The 20,009-nt window shown below is 44.1% G+C and overlaps 1 protein-coding gene across 7 annotated transcripts; it reads right to left on the minus strand.

The window, feature by feature from the left end:
* Positions 1 to 44: 44 nt before the first annotated feature.
* On the minus strand, positions 45 to 19,135 carry chd8 (chromodomain helicase DNA binding protein 8). Of its 7 annotated transcripts, none has more exons than XM_069511019.1 (40): positions 19,003 to 19,135; positions 17,085 to 17,891; positions 16,869 to 17,003; positions 16,400 to 16,717; positions 15,522 to 15,635; positions 14,919 to 15,418; positions 14,685 to 14,796; positions 13,517 to 13,720; positions 13,293 to 13,361; positions 13,164 to 13,219; positions 12,952 to 13,069; positions 12,768 to 12,851; positions 12,273 to 12,410; positions 11,498 to 11,619; positions 11,017 to 11,260; positions 10,758 to 10,934; positions 10,186 to 10,329; positions 9,951 to 10,049; positions 9,500 to 9,659; positions 8,554 to 8,764; positions 8,231 to 8,426; positions 7,891 to 8,061; positions 6,790 to 7,080; positions 6,413 to 6,633; positions 6,121 to 6,323; positions 5,219 to 5,375; positions 5,042 to 5,131; positions 4,834 to 4,937; positions 4,577 to 4,700; positions 4,381 to 4,453; positions 4,016 to 4,275; positions 3,657 to 3,889; positions 2,771 to 3,430; positions 2,576 to 2,679; positions 2,249 to 2,470; positions 2,010 to 2,105; positions 1,796 to 1,909; positions 1,544 to 1,645; positions 1,345 to 1,449; positions 45 to 1,196 (listed from the first exon to the last, which is right to left on the minus strand). In XM_069511019.1, exons 2-40 carry the CDS (start codon positions 17,790 to 17,792, stop codon positions 825 to 827), a joined length of 7,611 nt encoding a protein of 2,536 aa, XP_069367120.1. In that variant the 5' UTR covers positions 17,793 to 17,891; positions 19,003 to 19,135; the 3' UTR covers positions 45 to 824. The 7 variants fall into 7 exon arrangements, with proteins under 7 accessions (XP_069367120.1, XP_019959928.2, XP_019959937.2 ...); XM_020104369.2 differs by having other exon boundaries at positions 13,517 to 13,723; XM_020104378.2 differs by having other exon boundaries at positions 16,869 to 17,006.
* Positions 19,136 to 20,009: the final 874 nt, after the last annotated feature.

The raw sequence follows: 20,009 nt of genomic DNA on the forward strand, positions 1-20,009 counted from the left end.
AGTGACCTGTTTAGTGAACTCGACAATAAAACACACAAACTGTCTTTCACTTTAGATTGCTGTTATTCATATCACAGATACAGTCAGATCATAAAACAAGAATAGTAACTCATTGCCATCATATTTGCACCATTGTACACAATTGACCAGCTCTACATTGTACATTACACCCATCCTCCTAGCACTGCTTCAGTAACTAATGCCCCCCCCATCGCGCCTCTCAACCCCCACCCCTCCCACAGAGTGAAAACAATAACAGTACATCCACACATTGGATCCCCTTTTAGTTTACAGCCTCGCCTGGACGCAGAGGATGTGACCAGAGGAGACAAGGGAGGGGCGGGGTTGTGGGATCTGTATCCAGGCTCTGCTCAGTACACATGTCCAGTTTCATGTTGCGCTAGAAGACCAGCATTGAGGTTCTTAGATAAGAAAAGGGTTAACTGTACAGCAGGGATCCCCTTTTGGTCACGGCTGGGAATGTGATGGAGAATTCGTGGGTTTTGAGGAAGAGGATGAGGATGACAAGTTGGGAAGTACGAAAGCTCAGCTTTTTGCCATTTTGTCAGAGGATGTTGAGGAGGGTAAAAGAAAGGTGGAACACAATTCTCAGTGATAAAAAAAGAAAACAGATGGGTGCAAACCTGTTCCTTTCATGGAAAAACATCCCTATATAAAATAAATGAATAAAAGTAGCAACAAAAAAAAAACAAACATTCATCCATAGTTTGATACATAATGTGGTAAAAATAAATGATGAGGAATAACATGATTCAATGGTGAGAAGGGGACTAAGTCAGATGTGTTTGAGGAGCAGGGTTCAGTCAATCCTCTGAGCTTGATGAGGAGTCAGAGTCCTTCTGTGCTATGATGACATCGTCTAATAACGCTTCTTGATCCGAGCTGTCATAGTCGCCTTGGGAAATGCTGTCGCCCCCCACCATTTTAACGTCAAAGTCCGCACTAGTGAGGAAGTGATGGGTGGTCTCCAGGTCCCCCTCGTCCATCATGTAGGCTCCGTCCGAGACCAGAGTCTCCTCTTCAACTCCGTCCAGGTTGGGGTCTTCGGGAACAGGCTCTGGAGTGTGGTGATGGTGGTGGTGGTGGTGATGATGATGATGGCGGCGTCGGCTTTTCTTGGGAATTTCCGAGTGCTCCGTCAACAGCCGGTGGAAGTAGGTCTCAGGTAGGAAGCCCTGAAACATTAGTCTTCAATTAAAAAAAAATCTGAAGGGAGCCAGGTGTGTTTACACATCTTCTTTTCCAAAATAGAGCATCAGAGAGCAAAATATTTGAGGTGTATAGATTTTTTGTAATAAGTAATTCTTTATCTGAAATACTTACAGATTTCTGAACAGTTTCCGACCACTCAGGTGCTACAGCAATATCAGGATTCTCTTCTAGATATTCCCTCAGATCTTGCAGCATTGGGCAGAAAGCAGCACCAACCTTCACAGGAAAAGCATTTGGATGTTTGTTAGCAAGAGAAAACAACACAAGTCCTACCTAAAGTGTTGTGTGTACCCTACCAGTCATGTCTCACCTTCTTTCCAGTTCTCATGTTAATGAGTTTGACCTTCTCACTGCCTGTCAGGGCTTTATCTGCCCTCCTCCTTCTCCTTCTCTTGCTCTTGTTCACAAGAAGCTGAGGAAACAAGATAAATGATGTGAAGAAGCAGAAACTATAGTCACTGACATTTTGTTTTCTCTGAACCTGAGACCACAGGCAAAATTAACTGAGACTCATTGATTTCCATATTATTTACAAGTGGTTAAATTAATTAAAAGAATTTACCTCCATCATGTCTCCCTCCACCTCATAATCTGGGTTCTCCTTCAGCCAGGGGGGAGGGTCCCTACGTCGAGGAGTACGCTCCAGTGGGTCAAGGAGTCCGTCTGGGTCGGAAAACTAAAAAAGAGACAGAAAAATTGATCAGACAAGTGGTTTTGTTTTTTAATCTAGCTGCACCAGCGTTCTAGAGGAATAAATGTAACCCTGACACATGTACCTCTTGGTCCTTGCGCCTCTTACGGCTGCTGCTCTCTCCCCCTGACCCGTTGGGCATCAGAGCCTGCTTAGAGAAGGTCAGCTTCAGCCCCTCCTCCTGGCAGGGTGAGAGACAGAGGCCTCTAATTTAGCTGCACCGTATGACGCCAGGTTTTGATTTTGAAAGCATGATAGTTTTTTTTGACCTTTCAGTCAGTTTTTGCATTTTTAATATTATTTCTCCCTCCAATATTTTCTCACCTTGAGGAGTTTGACAGTGAATTCTCCATCTTCTCCCTCAGCTCCCGGGTCACCAGGCATGCTGCTGGGTTTACGGATCACCCTCGTGTAGGCCATCTCGTCTCCCACCAGCTCTGAGCTCGGGTTGAGCTGAGCCTCAGGCACATATCTCCGCCCTGAGGGCCACTGACCCGTCAGCACAAGTGTACACAAATTGTCCAGCCGGTTGATCAAAACACGATCCTGGGAAAGAAGAAGGAGCCCCAATGTATCAGTCATTCACAACAAGAAAATAAAAGTATTTGTATCAAGTTTAGACATACATATTGTGAACTGTTAATGAATTACCTTGGGCCAGTCAACTCTGAGAGGATCAGGGGGTGGAAGGCCATCTTGAGATGTAGTCATGGAGAGTAAACTATTATCTTCATCTACGTCACAAACCTTGCCTGCTAATAACACGAAAAAGGGGAAAATAATTAAATTTGTGTTTTTTATTCATGCAGTACTCAACACTTTTCTTCACTTCATCTTTCAACGTACCTCTTTCCACCTCTTCTTCACTCTCTCCGCTGTCGTCACTGCTTCCTGATCGCTCCGAGGACGATGAGCCTGAATCAGAATCTGAATCTGAATCAGATCCTCCCTCTCCCTTCCTTTCTGATCGACTTCCCCTCGGTCTGCTCTTCTTGAAGCTCCAGCCCTCCCCTCGCACTTTTCCATCATGGTGACTCAAAGGCGTGCTCTGCAGGTCTGTGCCGATTTCAGCGCAGAGCAACCGGGCGTCCTCATCAGCTCCCTCCACCTTCACGCCATGCAGGTCCTCGTCAGTCTTGTGCTGGATGAGTGGAATAATGGGCAGTGCTTGGGGTGGAGGCGGAGGCAGAGGCGGCGGGGCCTGCTGGTTTTGGATGAACTCATCCCTCGCCTGAGTGAAGGTGAACTGTGAGTCGGAGAAGATGGAGAGCTCAGTGCGGCTGACGCCGTGCAGCGTTGCACCCAGCATCAGCTGACGATCGTGGTCTGGCATTTTCCACCAATTGGGCAGCTCCGAGCTGGATGGGGCCAGATGCAGATGCTCCTCCAGTGAGGGGTGGGGTAGGACTCGCTCACGGAGGCGGCGCAGGAGGCTGATACGATATAGGGTACGGGAAGCACGCTCCTCAGTGATGGGGGCGACAGTCTGGGAAACCTCTGATGGATCTACACAAGACACAATTTAAAGAACAAAGGACGATTAAGTACTCGTAAACTCATGCCTTGTACCATTCATTAAAGTATAGTGTGCATATATACTGGAGTTCATACTAATCAAATACACATTTAGATACTATAGCCCTCTATCTGTGGACATTGTGCAGTAACTACTTGTAATATAACTACGAATATATTTGAAAAACCCTGTCTTGAAAGTGCATTTAGTAGTTACCTTCACCATGGCTTGGGCGGAGGTGGCAAACTCTCCGGCACATGGCAACAAAAGAGCGGAAGTATCGACTGAGGCTCTCGTCAGTTTTTTTATCCAGACGAGCGAAGGTACGGAAGCGTGCCCAGTCAAATTCAGGTTGTCCGACCTCAGGAAGATCCGGCTCCCTTTTCACCTTTTCCACGCCAAAAGTTGATACGACGCGGTAGAAGTCACACTCCTCTCTACGGGTCCACCTAGAGGAGAGGCACGGAGAACAAAAGAGGTGAGGTGGGTTGGGTTGGAACTGACCCCATTGGCAAAAAATCCTGGATATGATCTGCATGCGGTGAGCTTTGTAAGAAGATGTAATGCTAGTGTACCTCTGCTGACGCTCCTGCCGCGCAATCTCCTTCAGCTTGCTGGCCTGTTCGCACCTCCTGCGCCTGCGGTCGCCTTTTGCCACCGCTTCAATCTTCAGCTGCTCCTGTCTGTAGCTGCGTTGGAAAGCTGTGATGAGCCGGCGCAACCGTGCTGTAAGCGACGAGCTGGATGGCCAGTTGGGACTCAGAAAGCTTTCCGTGACCACCGGCACCACCTTGTCTTCGACAGAAATCTCATCGTCCACGTTCATAGAGTCAGGCTGGACACAATACCAAATATCGACACATTAATACATTTTCAAAATATTCTGTGTAAACACAATTGTACAGACAGAGCCACTTAAATATGAGACTCAGATTCGTACCTCCTCGAACATATCTTTGTGCCTTGACGCAGGTTTGAACTCTGGATCCTCCGAGTATTTATCATACTCAGCACTGCACAACACAAAACATAAAATAAAGTTCAGTAACGGCATAGTGTCCAATGTATTTGCATGTTTCATTGCAATAAGTAAATTTAGTGCACAAATTCTACAATCTATTGTAGCTTTCACTTACTCGTCTCCCAGCTCTGTGTCACCAGTATGCTGCTCGGCATCAATGGCCTTGTCATCGGGCCGACCGGCTCGCTCCAGGAAGCAGAGGCAGGGATCAGCGCGCATGGTAGTGTACATTTCATAACCTACAGATAGAGACACAGTCAAGGATGTTGGGACAAAAAAAAAAACCAACAGGTTCCTAAACTGAGACCAGTGAATCTGTATTTATGCTATAAGTAAAACATTTTTATGAACCTCTCCAGAGAGGAAACATACCATGTTTGAATACGCCAGCAAGCAGCGAGCGATCTGCCTCAGTGTCCCACCATCCTGCCGGTACTTCCTGCTGCTCCATCTCAGGCATCCAGATATCAACTTCCCTGTTAGAAAAAAAACAAAACATTAATATCTAAGTGTTTGAACTTGTGCATGTGAACTTGTGTGTGTGAACTTGGCGTAGTGTATGTGACACTGTGTTACATACCTGATGTCAGTCCCTGTCAGAACAGACTCAGCATGTTCACCTATCACTTCCTGTTTCAGGTAGTAGAGCATACGCACCCTCAGCAACACCCTGAGGTGGAAGACAACATGTTTTAATGTTTGAACATGGGATAAGAATGCACACACATGTACGCACAGCTGATTCAGCTTCACTGACTTGTTGCACTGGTGCTTGAGGTGTTTACGGTAGCTGTCATCCAGTAGCAGGGTGTCAGGGTTGTACTTGCGGATCCACTCCACTTTCTGAACATCAAATGTGCTCTGGGTCTTTACCCTCTTACCCTTCCTGCCTCTGGGGACAGGGATAGACAGACCTAGGCAGGAAAAAGAAAACATTACTGGTAAATAAACACACCTTTCAAATAATGCAACAGACATTAAACATTAAAAGGTTTTCAGTAAACACAAGCATGTACCATATTTACCCCTCAGTAAGTGTTGATTGAAAACAACTAGATAGACGAGCAGATAGACATGAAATTAAAGATGATTGACAACTTAAACATGGGGCTGCTGTTGTATTTCATTGCCTTTGCCCTAAACTTCATGATTATTAAAAAAACAGTTCCTGCAAACCCACGAAAATCCCCCCATTTTCTTCCTCCTCAAAAATGTCTCTTGAAACTGAGAGTTGGTTAGTGAGTCAGCAGGAACATTGTCTGTGTCGTATTTGTCTTTATTGGTGAAACACTGCTGCTCTCTGCTTCAATATCGCTCCCCTCCCTAAGATTGTCAGTCCTTGTCTGAAATGCTACTTTAAAAACAAACTACATTTAGCTTTATGCATTTTGCTTTTCCCACAAGTGTTTAAGAAAATCACAATGTATTTCATCAGTTACATGTCTTGAAAACAATGACATTGTGGATGAGACACAGACGTCTCATCAGTTTCTAAAAGGGAGTAGCACGAAAACGGCGAACCTGCTCTTATACGCAAATCTTGCATTAGGTCTAAATGGGTTGAGGGACACAAATGAAGAAGGAAGTAATTTTCTTGCTTCACACAAACTCACTCTTCCACAGTTTCAGTTTCTGACATTTCTATGTACATCCTCCTACCAGAGTGGTTGAGCAGTGTTGTGGGTTCACGCCCGTTTTCTGGCGGTGTGATGAGCTCCCAGATGAAACTCTTGATGTTCTCATCTCCACGGTAGTGAAGCAGACAAAAGACCAGGATGACACGGCATATCGTCTCCACATCACGTTCACTCAAACGCCGCTTACATCGGGCATGAGACAGAATGTCCCTCCAACGACCCCAACTGTAGAAAACAGGAAATGGAGTTAAAACTCAGATCAAGAGTTGAGAATCAGTTGAGGTACATACATGCTATAATTTAAATCTACATACCCATAGACAAGCAGGTGCTTCTCCACTCGGAAACAGTCAGTGCGGCCGTATCCGGTTCCACTGTGGCGGTCGGAGCGTCGGGAGGAACGAGAATGTCTGGAATTGGCAGCAGGATACTCATCATCACTTTCCAAGTCAGACAGGTCACCACCTTCACCTCGTAAGGTGGAAAACTGTCGGGTCTGCTTGCGTACTCTGGGAGTGTCGATCACAAGGGTGTTCTGTGGGAGAGAAGAGTAGTTGATTACATATCACTTCAATCATCATTTTAATAATCAAGAATTTACATGAATGCAACTAGATCATTCTATTGAAGAAAAAAAAAGAAGGTATTTTACATGCACTATATGTACGCTGATCTTAAAGATTAGTTTTACCTTCCGGTTGATGGAATCCATGTCTAGGTCTGCTTTCTTTGCCCACTTCTGCCAGAATTCAGGGTCATCAAGGGCAATGTCGTTGCGGTTCTCAGAGGCCACAAAGCTGGCCTTGGAGAATGTGGAGCCCTTGCCCTCACTCTCGATGGTGATTGTGGTTGCTCGTCGCTGAAGGATCTGGTCGATGTCCTCCTCACAAAAGCGACTACCCTCATCATTCTCATCCATGATAGCAGCGTATGCTCCTTTTCTGAGAAGGTCCTCTATCTCCTTCTTAGAGAACTGCTGGATCTGTTGAGGTTGACATAGATTGCCTTTACGTCAGTGTTAGAAACTGGAAGAGGGAAACTCTGGGTCTACACTAGTTTCCACACTTGAGGTCTCTTTGTGCCAGATTCACAGTGATTGCCAATTTAAGACAGCAATCATGTGGACGTTTAACAGGGCTCACAAACAGTACATCAAGCTCGGGCGATTTGTTAAAACAAATAGGTAGGATCAACCACAGGAAAAAAAGCAAACAAAAAGCACACTGATCAAGCAATTAAATATATTATCACATAGGTACTCTGTATAAAATGTGTACCAATATTTTAAGCAGTTTCCATCTAGTAACATTTAAGGATGGATATTTGTCAAAATCTTTGAGAAAAGAACTGTATTTATGTTGACAGTGTCAGATATCAGTTATTTTTCTTACCAGTCCTGTTACTCAGAACGGATTGTAAATATTATATGAGAACAATCTGAGGACATGAATAATGATATTCACTGAATAATGAATGAGTCCAATGAGCCAATGAATCAAACACATCATAAACTGCGTCCACACCACCAACTTAACAACTGAAGACTGTGGTGCATGGTGGGATAGACTTAGCTCCAAATCCTACTTCAAAGCGACATTTGTGTATTATGGGCAGATATTTTTTCCAATATGAGACACGCCCATCTACAACCTGTAGGCTTATGAACATGCACTTAAATGCTCAACACCACAAGTGTGGGTTTCAGGAAAGACACTATTATTGAAAATAGACGACATGGGAGACAACTGGCAGACCTAAAATGAATCTATTTTGAGTTAGTAAGTTTTCTTACCCCGTTGACGTTGCTTTCCTTGTTGCCACTCATGCTCTGCAGGACGGCACGGTCCAGCCCAAGCTTCAGACTTGCTTTATCCAGCATCTCCCTCTCATAGGAGTTCCTAGTTATCAGACGGTACACCTTAACTGCCTTAGACTGGCCAATACGATGACATCGTGCTTGGGCCTGGAAGAGAAGAAAAGAGAAGGTAATAAGAGCTGCTACTGACACAAAAACTAAAGCAGTAAATTGTAAAAACAGAAATCTAAATCAATCTCTAATACAAAGAAACCTAATTTTAATCAGGATATGTGCATGTCTCTGAAAGTAATGACAGTAAAACACAGTTGTGTACCTGGAGGTCATTTTGAGGGTTCCAGTCAGAGTCAAATATAACACATGTGTCGGCAGCAGTCAGGTTGATACCCAGGCCACCAGCACGGGTACACAGCAGGAAAACGAAGCGGTCTGAGTCAGGCTTACTGAAGCGATCGATGGCAGCTTGTCGTAAGTTCCCACGCACTCTGCCATCAATTCGCTCATAAAGGTATCTGTAAAAAATGTTAACCCCATTAAGAGTTTTGTTGGACTTTTATAAATAATCTGATGCACTTGCCTCATACTAATTATTACAGGTATTAATAAGCAATTAATTAAAATAAAGCTTGACCCTCATACCTCTTGTTGATGAGGTAGTCCTCCAGAATGTCTAAGCAGCGCACCATCTGGGAGAAGATGAGCACTTTGTGGCCCCCAGCCTTGAGGCGAGGCAGCAGCTTGTCCAGTAGCACCAGCTTACCGGCCGACCGAATCAGGGCCTGCAGATGGAAGTCAGGTGCCATTGGGTTATACACCTCCCGCAACTCTGCCACGATCTTCTCTTCTGCGCCTGGAACAGAAAGAGACAGACACATGAGTTATCTTTTCACAAGTGCAAAAGCACTGATATGTGTGATCTATACTTGGGTAAAATAATCACACAGCTACGTTAACTGATCACTTTAATGCTCCACTGTATCTATATGAGTAACAGCTCAAACATGCCATCAGAAGATATATTGTCTGCGCTTTTGCTGGTTCAAAACCTTAAAACTGCCACATAGAGGCGGAGACAAAGATTAATGAATAAAACAACGTAGTGAATGCGCGTGATATTTGAATGAGTCTTGACCAATCTATTACTGGAGGCTATTGAATTTATGCATTTTACATGCAATTACAAGTGAAATCACTGTGCAACAATGTCAGTGCTTCTACTAAGTCAGGCAGTATCTTATATGATGGGAAGCCTTTAAAATGCACACAATCGGGGAACATCTGACCAAGCGGAAGCTCTTCGAGATAAGAAAATGTTAAATGTATTTTTTTAATCAACACAAATTTACATTTCTTAACACAGCCAATAAATTATGCAGTGACTTGTGTAGATGGTCTTTCAGCACTGTCTGAACCTGTACAGCTCTATATACTAAGTTAGTGAATGAGAGTTGATTTCACACACAGCCAAAATGATAAAAGAAAGATGCCTAACACAAAGAGCTACACAACCTAGACCTGCAGCCAACAACAGCAAAAGAATACATTTCAACCTGCAGAAGACTGAGTTACAGTTGTGATACAGTACCATTGATGAGGTAGGGGTGGTTGCAGCACTTGCGCAGCTCCATCATAGTGTTGAGCAGGTTGGGGACGTTGCTGTTGCTGTTTGCCCCTAAACTGAGGAAACTGAAGTTCCGCTCCAAGATGGCTCTGTAGTATTTCTTCTGGACGTCAGTCAACTCAACCTGAGAGGACGCAAAGTTAGATTTTATAATTTAATAACATCAATAATTTGCACATTTCTGTTTATAGTAAGAAAATGTACTGTAAAAAGCTCTATGATATCTAGGAGTCATTTCAAGATTGCCTTGATGCCTCCCTTCTGCTGATTATAAGAGTTTTTATCCTAAAATGTAAAGCACAAAATTTCATGAGAGAGAGACTCATTGTCGGCTTAATTTTTTTCTCTTATTTGTGTCTTTAAAATCTGCAAACACACTAGAGATCAAACAGACATTACATTTTTTTAAACTCACCTCTATGATGGTCTCCTGTTTGGGTGCCAAGTTCTTCTCAACATCTTCCTTCAGCCTTCTTAACATCATGGGTTTCAAGATGGCCTGCAGCTTTTGAACCTAAGAGACCGGAACAAACCACTTGCTCAATGACAGCTAAACATTACCAAACATTAGATAGACAGAACAGATGAGACAAAAAACCATGTGTATGTGCAGGTGTTTTTGTTTAGTTATATCAGTGCTTATTTCACACCTGTTCTTCTGTTTTCAAGTCTCCAAAGTCTCTGAGGAATTCTGTCTCAGAGGGGAACTGAGCAGGCTCCAGGAAATGCAGCAGACTAAAAAGTTCCTCCACAGTATTCTGAAGAGGAGTGCCAGTCAACAACACTTTGTGTTCCTGCGAAAAACCACAAAACATAGTGAAAAAGGATAGATGTAGGAAGTGGACAGCGGAGGGCAGAGTGGACAACAAGAGGAGATGTAATGAAGCAAATGACAGAGGGGGAAGGAAGACAACATGAAGGGAAGTTCAATTAAATCTTTAAAATCTTTCCAAAACCAGTGACTGAAGTGAATTTTAACATCAATGTATATACTGTATGTAATAGAAATCATTTTAACCTCAGTTAAACTGCACATGCAACCAAGTGTATTCTTATGAATAAAAGGCTGTTAGAGCAGCAGAGATCGTGTTATTCTCTGCACATTTGTCCTCTGGTTAAAGCTGTGAAGCAACATAACATTCAAAGAATTTCCCCTGGGGAATGAATAAAGTATGTCTATCTATCTATCTATCTATCTATCTATAAGCTGTGGTCCTCTCACCAGATCCAGCATCTTCAAGCTGTCCAACAGCTTACAGTTGCGATTCTTGAGGCGATGAGCCTCGTCGATGATGACACAGCGCCAGGAGATTTCCCTCAGCTCCGGACAGTCAGACAACACCATCTCAAAGGTTGTGATGAGGGCATCAAACTTATATGCACCTGGAATCAAATGCTCCTGTAGACAGGATAGTAATTTTCATCAGACATGTTAAACATCAGTGAGATTAAATGATAACAACTGTCATAAGTGACGCTACCTTGTCATCCTTGCAGTACATCTCATACTGCTGGATCATCTGTCGGCTGGCCAGGCTGCCGTGGTAAACAATGGCGTTCATCTGTGTCCACGTGGTGAACTCCCTCTCCCAGTTAGTGATAGTGGAGAGTGGAGCAATAACAAGGAAGGGGCCTTGGATTCCAGCAGCATAAATTTCTGAGAGCAGTGCAATAGACTGGATAGTTTTCCCCAGACCCATCTCATCTGCCAGGATACAGTTCTGCCTGAGAGACAGGAACAGGGAATATGAACACGGAAGCCTTGGGAGAAGGAATTTAAAAGCATCTTTCCAAAAGATATATGAAAAAATTCAAATTACGTGTTGTCCCTTCATGTTATGCTCAGCTACCATTATGATTCTTATGATTCAACTGCTACTCCAAAAGCACCATACCCAGTAAAACAATTGTCACTGTAGCTTCACAATGAACTCTGAACAGGTGACTGTGTCTGAGATTTACCTGTTGTACCAGTTGAAGAGCAGCCAGTTGACTCCTTCCAGTTGATACTCTCTGAGTATGTTGCCGTTCTTGTACTCTCTGGTTTCTTCCAGCTTCTTCCATGAACCAGCTTGAGGTCGTGTCTGAAGTGAAGGATAGAAAAACAATGATGAAAAGAAAAAAAACTTCTTGTTATGCAACTCCTGACAGAAGATAGCAAAAAAAATTGGGATCTGCATTTCAAGATAAGTTGGAAGGAAACTAGAAGTTGGTCCAATCAGTTGAATATTACATAGAGTTGAATGTTTCACAACTTCCAGATGTTGCACCACTGGATGCCTCTTGATTCATGCAGGACATCGAGAGGTCTTGATGTTACTCTGTAAAGTGCCTCCAAATAATGGAAATGAAAATGATAGTGATTCAGCACTATGTTAATAAAATTGAATTGCCCTGTTGCGTCTTCAGCGTTTGAACGGGCCATAATGTTTTGTTATGTTTTTATTTTAATTAAGTATGTTTATCTATATTTTGTGGTGACAAATATTATTGAGATTATTTTGTTGCCAGCTAGATATAAAAAGGGGACAGCAGTTACATCATGTGTGTCCCAAACCAACTGAACCCTTTACGTTTTCTGGCAGAAGTCAGATATTCAATACTGATATAGAGCATGACACCAATGCCATGACATCACTTTTAAAAGTATGAACTTCAAACTACGCATACTAATCAGTGATTAGAAATAAACAGAACATTAAAACTGCTCCTAGTCTCCTTGGCCTTGACAACTTACCGTTCTTTTCAGGCGAGGTTGTCGATTTTGGATTTTCCCGAACTCTTCCACCTTGCCCTCGTCCACGTCTTCCTTCAGCTCCCAAGTGGCATCTTCATAAGGCAGCGAGCACCACTTCACCAGGTAGTAGATAACAGGCTGGAGTAGAAAAAAGGAAATAAAGTATTTAACTACTACAAATATGCAACTTCATGAAGAAACAGAAGGGTTTTAAAGTACTTATCAGCCATAGTCTAATTTGTCCTGCCCGTTTCATAATGAACGCAAATATTTTTTACACTTGGTGTAACTTGGTGTGTGCAACACTATGTGCAGCGTGCTTTCTCATGCTGTTGCGCTAGTGCATGCTCGCCCTAATGTTTCATAATGTTTTTGCCATCCACACAAGAGATTGTAGATTGAATTCATTCTGTTGGAAACGCCAAGCAACCAAGAGAGGAGTCGCAAATCTCTTCTCTCAATTGAAAAAAGCAAGATCTGAGTCCGTTCTCTCACCTCGCCGTTGTCCTTGTCCACACTATGAGACACATCCAGGATCCTGTCCACCTCCATGTAGTCAGGGTTAAAAGGCTCTTCCTCCTGAGGAGAACCACAAGATCAGAGACAATATGTATATCACAAATTTGTAGTCCAAGCAGTTGAACTAAAACAAAGAGGTTTCAGTGTGTATCCCTCTCACCTCCTGGAAGATGTGCCTCATTTGTGCATGTTTTGTCTTGAACCTCTTGAGCTTTTGATGGATCCTCTTATCTTTCTCTAGCTGCTCCAAACTGGCCCACTCACAGTGTAAGTATGAACTGAGAACAGCAGAATCAGGTTTTACACATTTGAATGCCTACTCAAGAAATACAACTTATGACCAAAGTAATAAACTAATATAAAGAAACCTACTAGTTCTTGTATTTTACAAAGAATTCCTCCACATTTGTGTACTGGCCTGGACACACCTTGAAAAGAGGAAGGAGTTTTTAGGGTGTGATTTACAAAATGAACACAAAATTTAAAATGTATTAAACATACTTCTTTTTTGGTTAATCTGATGGACAAAATTTTGTCGACAATAGCAGCATCTTCTTCACTTGGGTTTTCCTGTAAAAATAAAAAGTAATGCACTAATAAGATGCAAATTATGGGCTGTAAAATGTGTATCACAAAAATCAACAAACAAACTTTTCAAACTCATTTGAAGTACTTTAATTTGACTTACTCCTGACAGGAAATATCTGTGCTAGTTCCACACTCACCACAAAGAACTGCATGCTGGGCTGTCCATCACCATCCAGCTCCATTTCCTGTTTCAGCTGCGCTGCAGTGTTGCCACTGATAGAGGACACAGCCGCTGCAGTTGTCGTAACATCTACGTCTTCCTGCTCATCCTCGTCGTCTGTTATCTTGATATCCAGGTCTTCTGTGTACTTCTTCCTTTTCACCACGCGATTGGAGCGCCTCTTCTGGCCAAAATAGGAGGCAAAGATTAAGTGTGATTATATTTGCCCGTCATCTTTAAGCAACAGGCGCGCAACGCGCGCACACAAAAAATTGCGTCCAAAGGGGACAGATAAGATCAAGTGTTTCAACTGGGTTTTTCCCACTTCAATTCACATAAATGCCTTTAAATCATCATTTGTGACAGTATCATAGGTTTCTCTTTTCAGTGTGTCTACCAACGAGCAGTTTCAGTCATGTTTCCAGTAATCAATTACATGTGATACATTTCAATACTTTGACAGAAAACTGAAGCTGCAGCTCTGCTCCTGGAGATTCTCCAATCAGACACAATCTCAACAGAAGGAAATTCTCTGTAGCGTTCAGTTTAGGGGTGGTGACAGGGTAGAGCATGCAGGAAGCAGGACGTAACATCTAAGTTCCACTCCAGAGATCATTTGTTTACAGCACGTTGACACTTGCACTGGCCCTAATCACAAGCTCTCAAATCTCGTCTTCACAAGTTAACATCTTTGTCAGCTAACCCTAACCCTTTTTTTTATCCTGAGATACTTGTATTCTTAGTTTTTTCAGTCTTTTGCATCTGTCATGTTAGAAACATCATTATTGCGACCACTCGCTTGATGTGAATCCTCAAGACAAACTGCTGCTGTGTCCACACGTGGGTTCATGGAGTTTTTACTAAAGGGCTGACAGGTAAAAACTTCAGAGACTCTCACCCGGACATTTGCGCTCTCACATACACCCCCTTCGGTTAATTTGAGGAGAGGATCAGGAGTTCAGTGCAGCTCTTGAAAGCAGCTCACTTTACCTGACCATGATTTTCACTTGTTCAACCACAATATCAAACTTTTGAAAGAGTTGGCAGAGAGGCGTCTTTATGTTCAATTTATTGTTGTGACGACAATTATGATGACATTTTTATATAACTGAGGTGTTACCATTAACATGTATGTGTACACGTACCATAATCAAGTCATCATCCAGTGCAGCAGGTGAGGCAGGACTCAACTCCCCATCAGAATGATCTGAGGAAGCGTTTCTCTTTCTTTTCTTTGCTCCCACCAGAGTTATAGTACTGCAAGTGGAGGAGAGAATGATGGAAAAAAACACTTTTTTTAATAAGGATACATTTTCAAACTATAATATAGAAAAAGCGGTATTTAAAATAAATTCCTTCATCTTCTGCTCATTACTTACTTAGTCTTAGTCTTGCTTTTACTCTTGTTGCCAGCCCCAGGTATCACTGTGCCTCCAGCCACTCCAGTTGTTCCTGGTGTCTTTATTTTGCTCTTTTTGTCGCCTCCACCTGCAGTTTTGTGTGTTGCTCCTCCAGCGACAGGACTTTTCTTCTTGCTCCCTCCTCCACTGCTCTTTTTCTTAGCAGAAGACACCACAGTAACAGTGCCCCCGATCTCAGGAGATGACTGGGTTGATGGGAGCTCGTCCTGGTTCAGGACTCTAGGCAGGTTCTTCTCGCCGCGTGCTTTGGCCCGGGCTATAGCTTCGGCCACAATACGGTTTGCCTTCTCCTGCTTACATAGGATTTCTACTCGGCGGACGGAGGCAGGCTCGCCTGAGGCCTTGGTGATACGGATGGCCTGGGATGAAGTGGTGGTGGTAGTGGAGGGACCTGCAGTCGAGGTGTTGATGACCTTCATCACAGAGACTGTGCCGCCACCCGAGGATGCTGAGCTCGTCTGAGTGAAAGAAAAATGTTGTCAGGTTTTATAAGAAACTGCTAAGATTCCTTGATATGTATGTAAAATAAAAAATAAGGTCTACTCAAATGCAGAGGTCTACCTGTGGCTGCAGAAGCATTTTGAGTGGCACTGCAACTCTTTGACCTCCTTGGCCCTGTGAGATCTGCAACACCTGTGGGCTACCAGTATTTCCTGCTCCTGAAACCAGCTGGTACTGCGAGGATGCAAAAGAAAAACAGGTCAAGTACCAGCCAATATCAGATTAGATGTTACACATTAAAAATGATTTTAAGGGAAGACATTTAGTGAAATCAGCTAGTTTGGTGTAAAATGAACTATCACATTAAAAGTTTTTAATAATTACTTTTTGCCTAAAAATCAGTCATTTATTTGTAGATAGGCAGCAAATATATGATATATGATGCATATACAGATTGGAAAACAACAATGAACTACAAAGAATAACAACAAGGATCGATGCTTTTGAAAGGTAGAAATGTCGTTGATACAATTCCTGAGATGACGTTATTAGATACATTGCTACTTTCCAAAATGAAACAGTTCTCATGTAAACGGGCTCATGTAAAGATCACATGAAGAAATCTGATATGAAATCCATAAACTCGAATAATATGAGTAACACAGTCATTCGTTGTGGCATGCCTTTTGCCATGCAGCAACTTATCACACGGGTCAAATTTCATAATACAGATTTGCAATAACTTAATAACGACTAATGGTTGAAAACGTAAATTAAAATTAAAAGATATCAATATTTAGTATATTGGGGGGGAGAATTTGGATTAGAAACATTCAAGATCGTCAAAATCCCTTATAACTGTATGAATAGGGAGGTCTGTTTGCATCAATTCTTAAAAGAACACAGAGCTTTATCTGACTTCAAGAGAGCAGATCTGAGGTCAGAGTAATTAAAAAAGAAATTGCAGCCAACGATAATCACTAAAGACACTTTCTCACCTTAACTCCTCCTTGTTGGTTGGGCTGCTGCTGCACCTGCAGCTGAATTGTAAGGACTTTGGGCTGCCCTCCCGCCTGACCTCCAGCTCGAGCCTGGGTCAGGGCAGCTAGCTGGCTTCCCTGGAGTACCAGTTTGCCTCCAGGGAGCTGACCCAAAACTAATCTTGTTGGGACCTGGGCCTGCTGCTGTTGCCCACCTTGAGCTGTTTGAACCTGTGCAACCTGCTGCTGGGCTGTGATGGTTTGACCCACTCCTGCAGCAGAGCCAGCCTGGGAAGACTGCTGGAGAACCAATGTGATCCGTTTTGGTTCACCTCCCTAGAATCACATTGAGGATGAGAATCAGCTTGAAAGTCATAGACTGACCTCAATATACAGCATATGAAATTCACTCAAAATCCTTGAAGTAAATCATAAAACCACGCAGAAATTCCTTGTGGTGTGAAGAGTCAGAAGAGGTGGTGCTTACCTGCGTTTGGGCCTGCATGGCTGGCTGGAGCTGCACCTGGCCCTGAGTCTGAACTTGGACTTGAGTCTGGCCTTGAGCCATCTGTGCTTGGGCTGGGATCTGCACTTGAACCTGCTGGCCTTGCGTCTGCTGCACCTGCTGGGGCATGGAAGTGAGCAGCAAATGTTTCACTGGCCCGTTGGGCAACTGTAGCAACCTCTGCACCCCAGCACCCACCTTGACTTGAGCTTGTCCTGGGCTTGCCTGATTCAAGACCGTTCCCCCCTGGAGTATGGACATGCCAGGTTTGAGAGGAGTTCCAGACAACACACGAATAACCTTACCACTGGTCTGACCCGTGGCACCTGATACAGTCTGCAGCACCTGGGCTTGACCCTGTGGTCCTTTGAGAATAACAATTTTACCACCGGCCTGCTGTGTGATGGCAGCTAACTGCTGGGGAGTGAGCTGGTGTGTTATCTGTGTGAGCTGCTGTGTTGTGGCAGTGGTTGTGGCCTGGGAGCTGGAAACAGTCAGAGGAGAGCTCAGAAGGACAGTACTACTGGATGCCATGCTGGTGTTGGCAATGGGTATGTTAGTCTGGGTTTGGATCTGAGGTACAGTGTCAGCGGGGGCAGGGGCCATGGTAGGAGCCACAGCTATGGAAACAGTCTGAGCAGTTGCCCCGGGCATTGACTGCTGTGCAAGGACTTGAATAGGGGTAGGGTCAGGCATGGAGGGAGCTGCTACAGGAACGCTGAGGTCTGTGCTGACCGTGAGCTCAGGAGTAGACTCCGGCTCAGTCGGCGGGTCCACCTGGCCCAACGCCAGCTTGAGGGCCTCCTCCACAGGGTCTGTGGAGCCCTGAGAGAATGAGTCGTCCGGTAGGGCATCCAAGTTAAACAAGGGAGTGTCCTCAAAGAGGTCCATGATGGGATCTGCCATCTTGCCCACTCCACACAGGGAGACGGGCACAGTGATTAAAGGACTCCGAGATGGAAGCGAATAGTCGTCGACAATTTTTCCCTAATTTTAGGTAAACAGCTGGAAAAAGAGGAGAAAGACTGTCAATGAAGCACAAATTCATAACTTTGATAATATTTAAACAAATGCCATACTGATTACTATAAATGCCAAGTTTTTGTCATACCTATAATTAGCTCATTTAAAAAAGCAGTTGATTCAATGGCTTGTGCAAAAAACTGTTAAAAGGAGCAAGAAGCAGATGTGGTTTTGGCAAACATGACCCTTTAAGATTTAAACAAATCGAGCAACATCTGACCATTGTGCCCTTCTCACTTTCATTGCCACATATAAACATCACAAACTGAAGTCAGGTTCTGGATGATCAAAATAAAGAAGAAAAACTGACTAGATCATTGATAACTTGGACGTGAACACACTTGTATTTCTCTACTCCAGAGCTGCGACTGACTCTTACACTCTGCTGAGTTGAGAGCTTCTACCTCACCCCTCCGTCTAACAAATACAAAGTCTTTAACAAAATGGTTAAACGACGCATAAAGCCCAGTGAACGAATAACTGCACCTGGATGATAAAATACATTGTTTTTTGGATGAAGTATCGAACTCGTGACCACGTCCTGAAAATGCTTCAAAGTGCATGATCGGTCAAATGTGAATAAAGACCTTAAAAGCAGGCAGTTCTAATAGTAGAGCACGGAGCCCAGTGTCCAGGAGACACAGAGTGGATAGGGATAGTTGTTGGTGAGGTGGGATGAGGAGGGTAGTGATGCTGGAGAGCTGAGGTGCTCTCCTCTCTCTCTCTCACACACAAAACCGTCCGTTAGCATTAGCTTGCACCGCCACCAAGATGTGCCTGTTACAATAGGCGTGTGCGGCACCGTAAACACACTCGGCCTCATAAACACGGTGTAATGTCGGTTGGTGGTCGGTAGCTCGCTTCTCTGTCATTTACTACCGAGCTTTCAGTCTACCGGACTCTTATCAACAAACCGGACCAAACCAAAGCAACGTGCCACAATAACCATTGCCCGTCTACGTTCACACACGGTTATAGGCCGCGTTGCTGTTTCGCTTGGCCTGCGTCTAATTTCCGGCACAAATACCTGAAAATAACCGTCGTATCCGCTCCCCTAAGTCTCGCAGTAATGATTTCGGGGTGCTAAATTTACCTTTGCATCGACACACATGGCTTTCTCCGTCTCACAACACTGTGCGATTACAGGAAACGACCAGGGAAGAGCAGGAACTCACATTCTTGCCAGAGAAAGCGTACAGCGCGTGCCCCTCGGACGCTGCCGCACCGCGATTGGTCCGTTCCCTCGTGAGCCGGCGGCGTACGCCCTTCTCATTGGCCGACGCAGCCATCCGTCACGCGCACGGCCTCCGCCTGGGCGGGATGAGAGGCGCAGTTCGGTTGAGAGGACAATAAATGCGGCCTAGCTGGGATCGTTTGACTGAGGACTGTTCTCGACCGCTGGTCCGCTGCCTCGCAGGCTGGTTCCGACCCGCACAGGCCGGTCAGAGCGGAGCGGAGGAAAACTCACCGTCTCGATCAGCTCTGACTCATCCGACCTGTCTGAGAACCACACCATCAGCTTCTACCAGCGCTTTATGACACTGGCCTCAGCCCAGGCATCAGTCCACACCAAGAAATGAATGGCGATACCTTTTATTATTGCTTTATCGCAGTCTAAAGACACACACACACATTATGTGACACAGAGGGACGGGTTGGTGTGAATTATAAAGACTAGGAGATATGGATGACAGCTTTCTTACAGGAATCAATGTGATGCCTTCACTGCTCTCACGAGTGCTTGCCATTGGGGGGTTGGCGCCCTCCAGTGCCCACAGGCGGAAATGTTATTATTATTATTATGAGGTCGAATTATCGGAATTAGAATGATTATTGTAGAATTACTATACAATCATTCTTGGCCACTGGGGGAGGCCGAGGGAAGCAGAAGCAACTATACTCAGCAACTACTTGCTGAGTCTGCATAAAACAAGTGTGATTGCACACAATTTACTGGACCACTGTGGTGTGTCTTACTTCACACTACAGTGTGGCAACATCAACCAGCTGAAACTATTGAACAGAGGCCGAAAGATCAATTCATTCCAAAGTGGCAGAGTGAGCTCAGAGGTACAAATTCAAACAAGAGATTAAACTGGA

The sequence above is a fragment of the Paralichthys olivaceus genome, chromosome 16, assembly GCF_024713975.1.
Source record: "Paralichthys olivaceus isolate ysfri-2021 chromosome 16, ASM2471397v2, whole genome shotgun sequence".
Taxonomy (NCBI): domain Eukaryota; kingdom Metazoa; phylum Chordata; class Actinopteri; order Pleuronectiformes; family Paralichthyidae; genus Paralichthys; species Paralichthys olivaceus.

What these genes read in the sequence shown, in the direction of transcription:
- chd8 (XM_020104347.2), bottom strand. Translation starts at nt 17,792, where the DNA reads ATGGCAGATCCCATCATGGACCTCTTTGAGGACACTCCCTTGTTTAAC. An exon ending in TGGATGATGACTTGATTATG is followed by an intron (nt 13,724 to 14,684) that starts GTACGTGTACAC and finishes TATTTTGGCCAG; the next exon opens with AAGAGGCGCTCCAATCGCGT. An exon ending in AGGAAAGCAACGTCAACGGG is followed by an intron (nt 7,081 to 7,890) that starts GTAAGAAAACTT and finishes CAACCTCAACAG; the next exon opens with ATCCAGCAGTTCTCTAAGAA.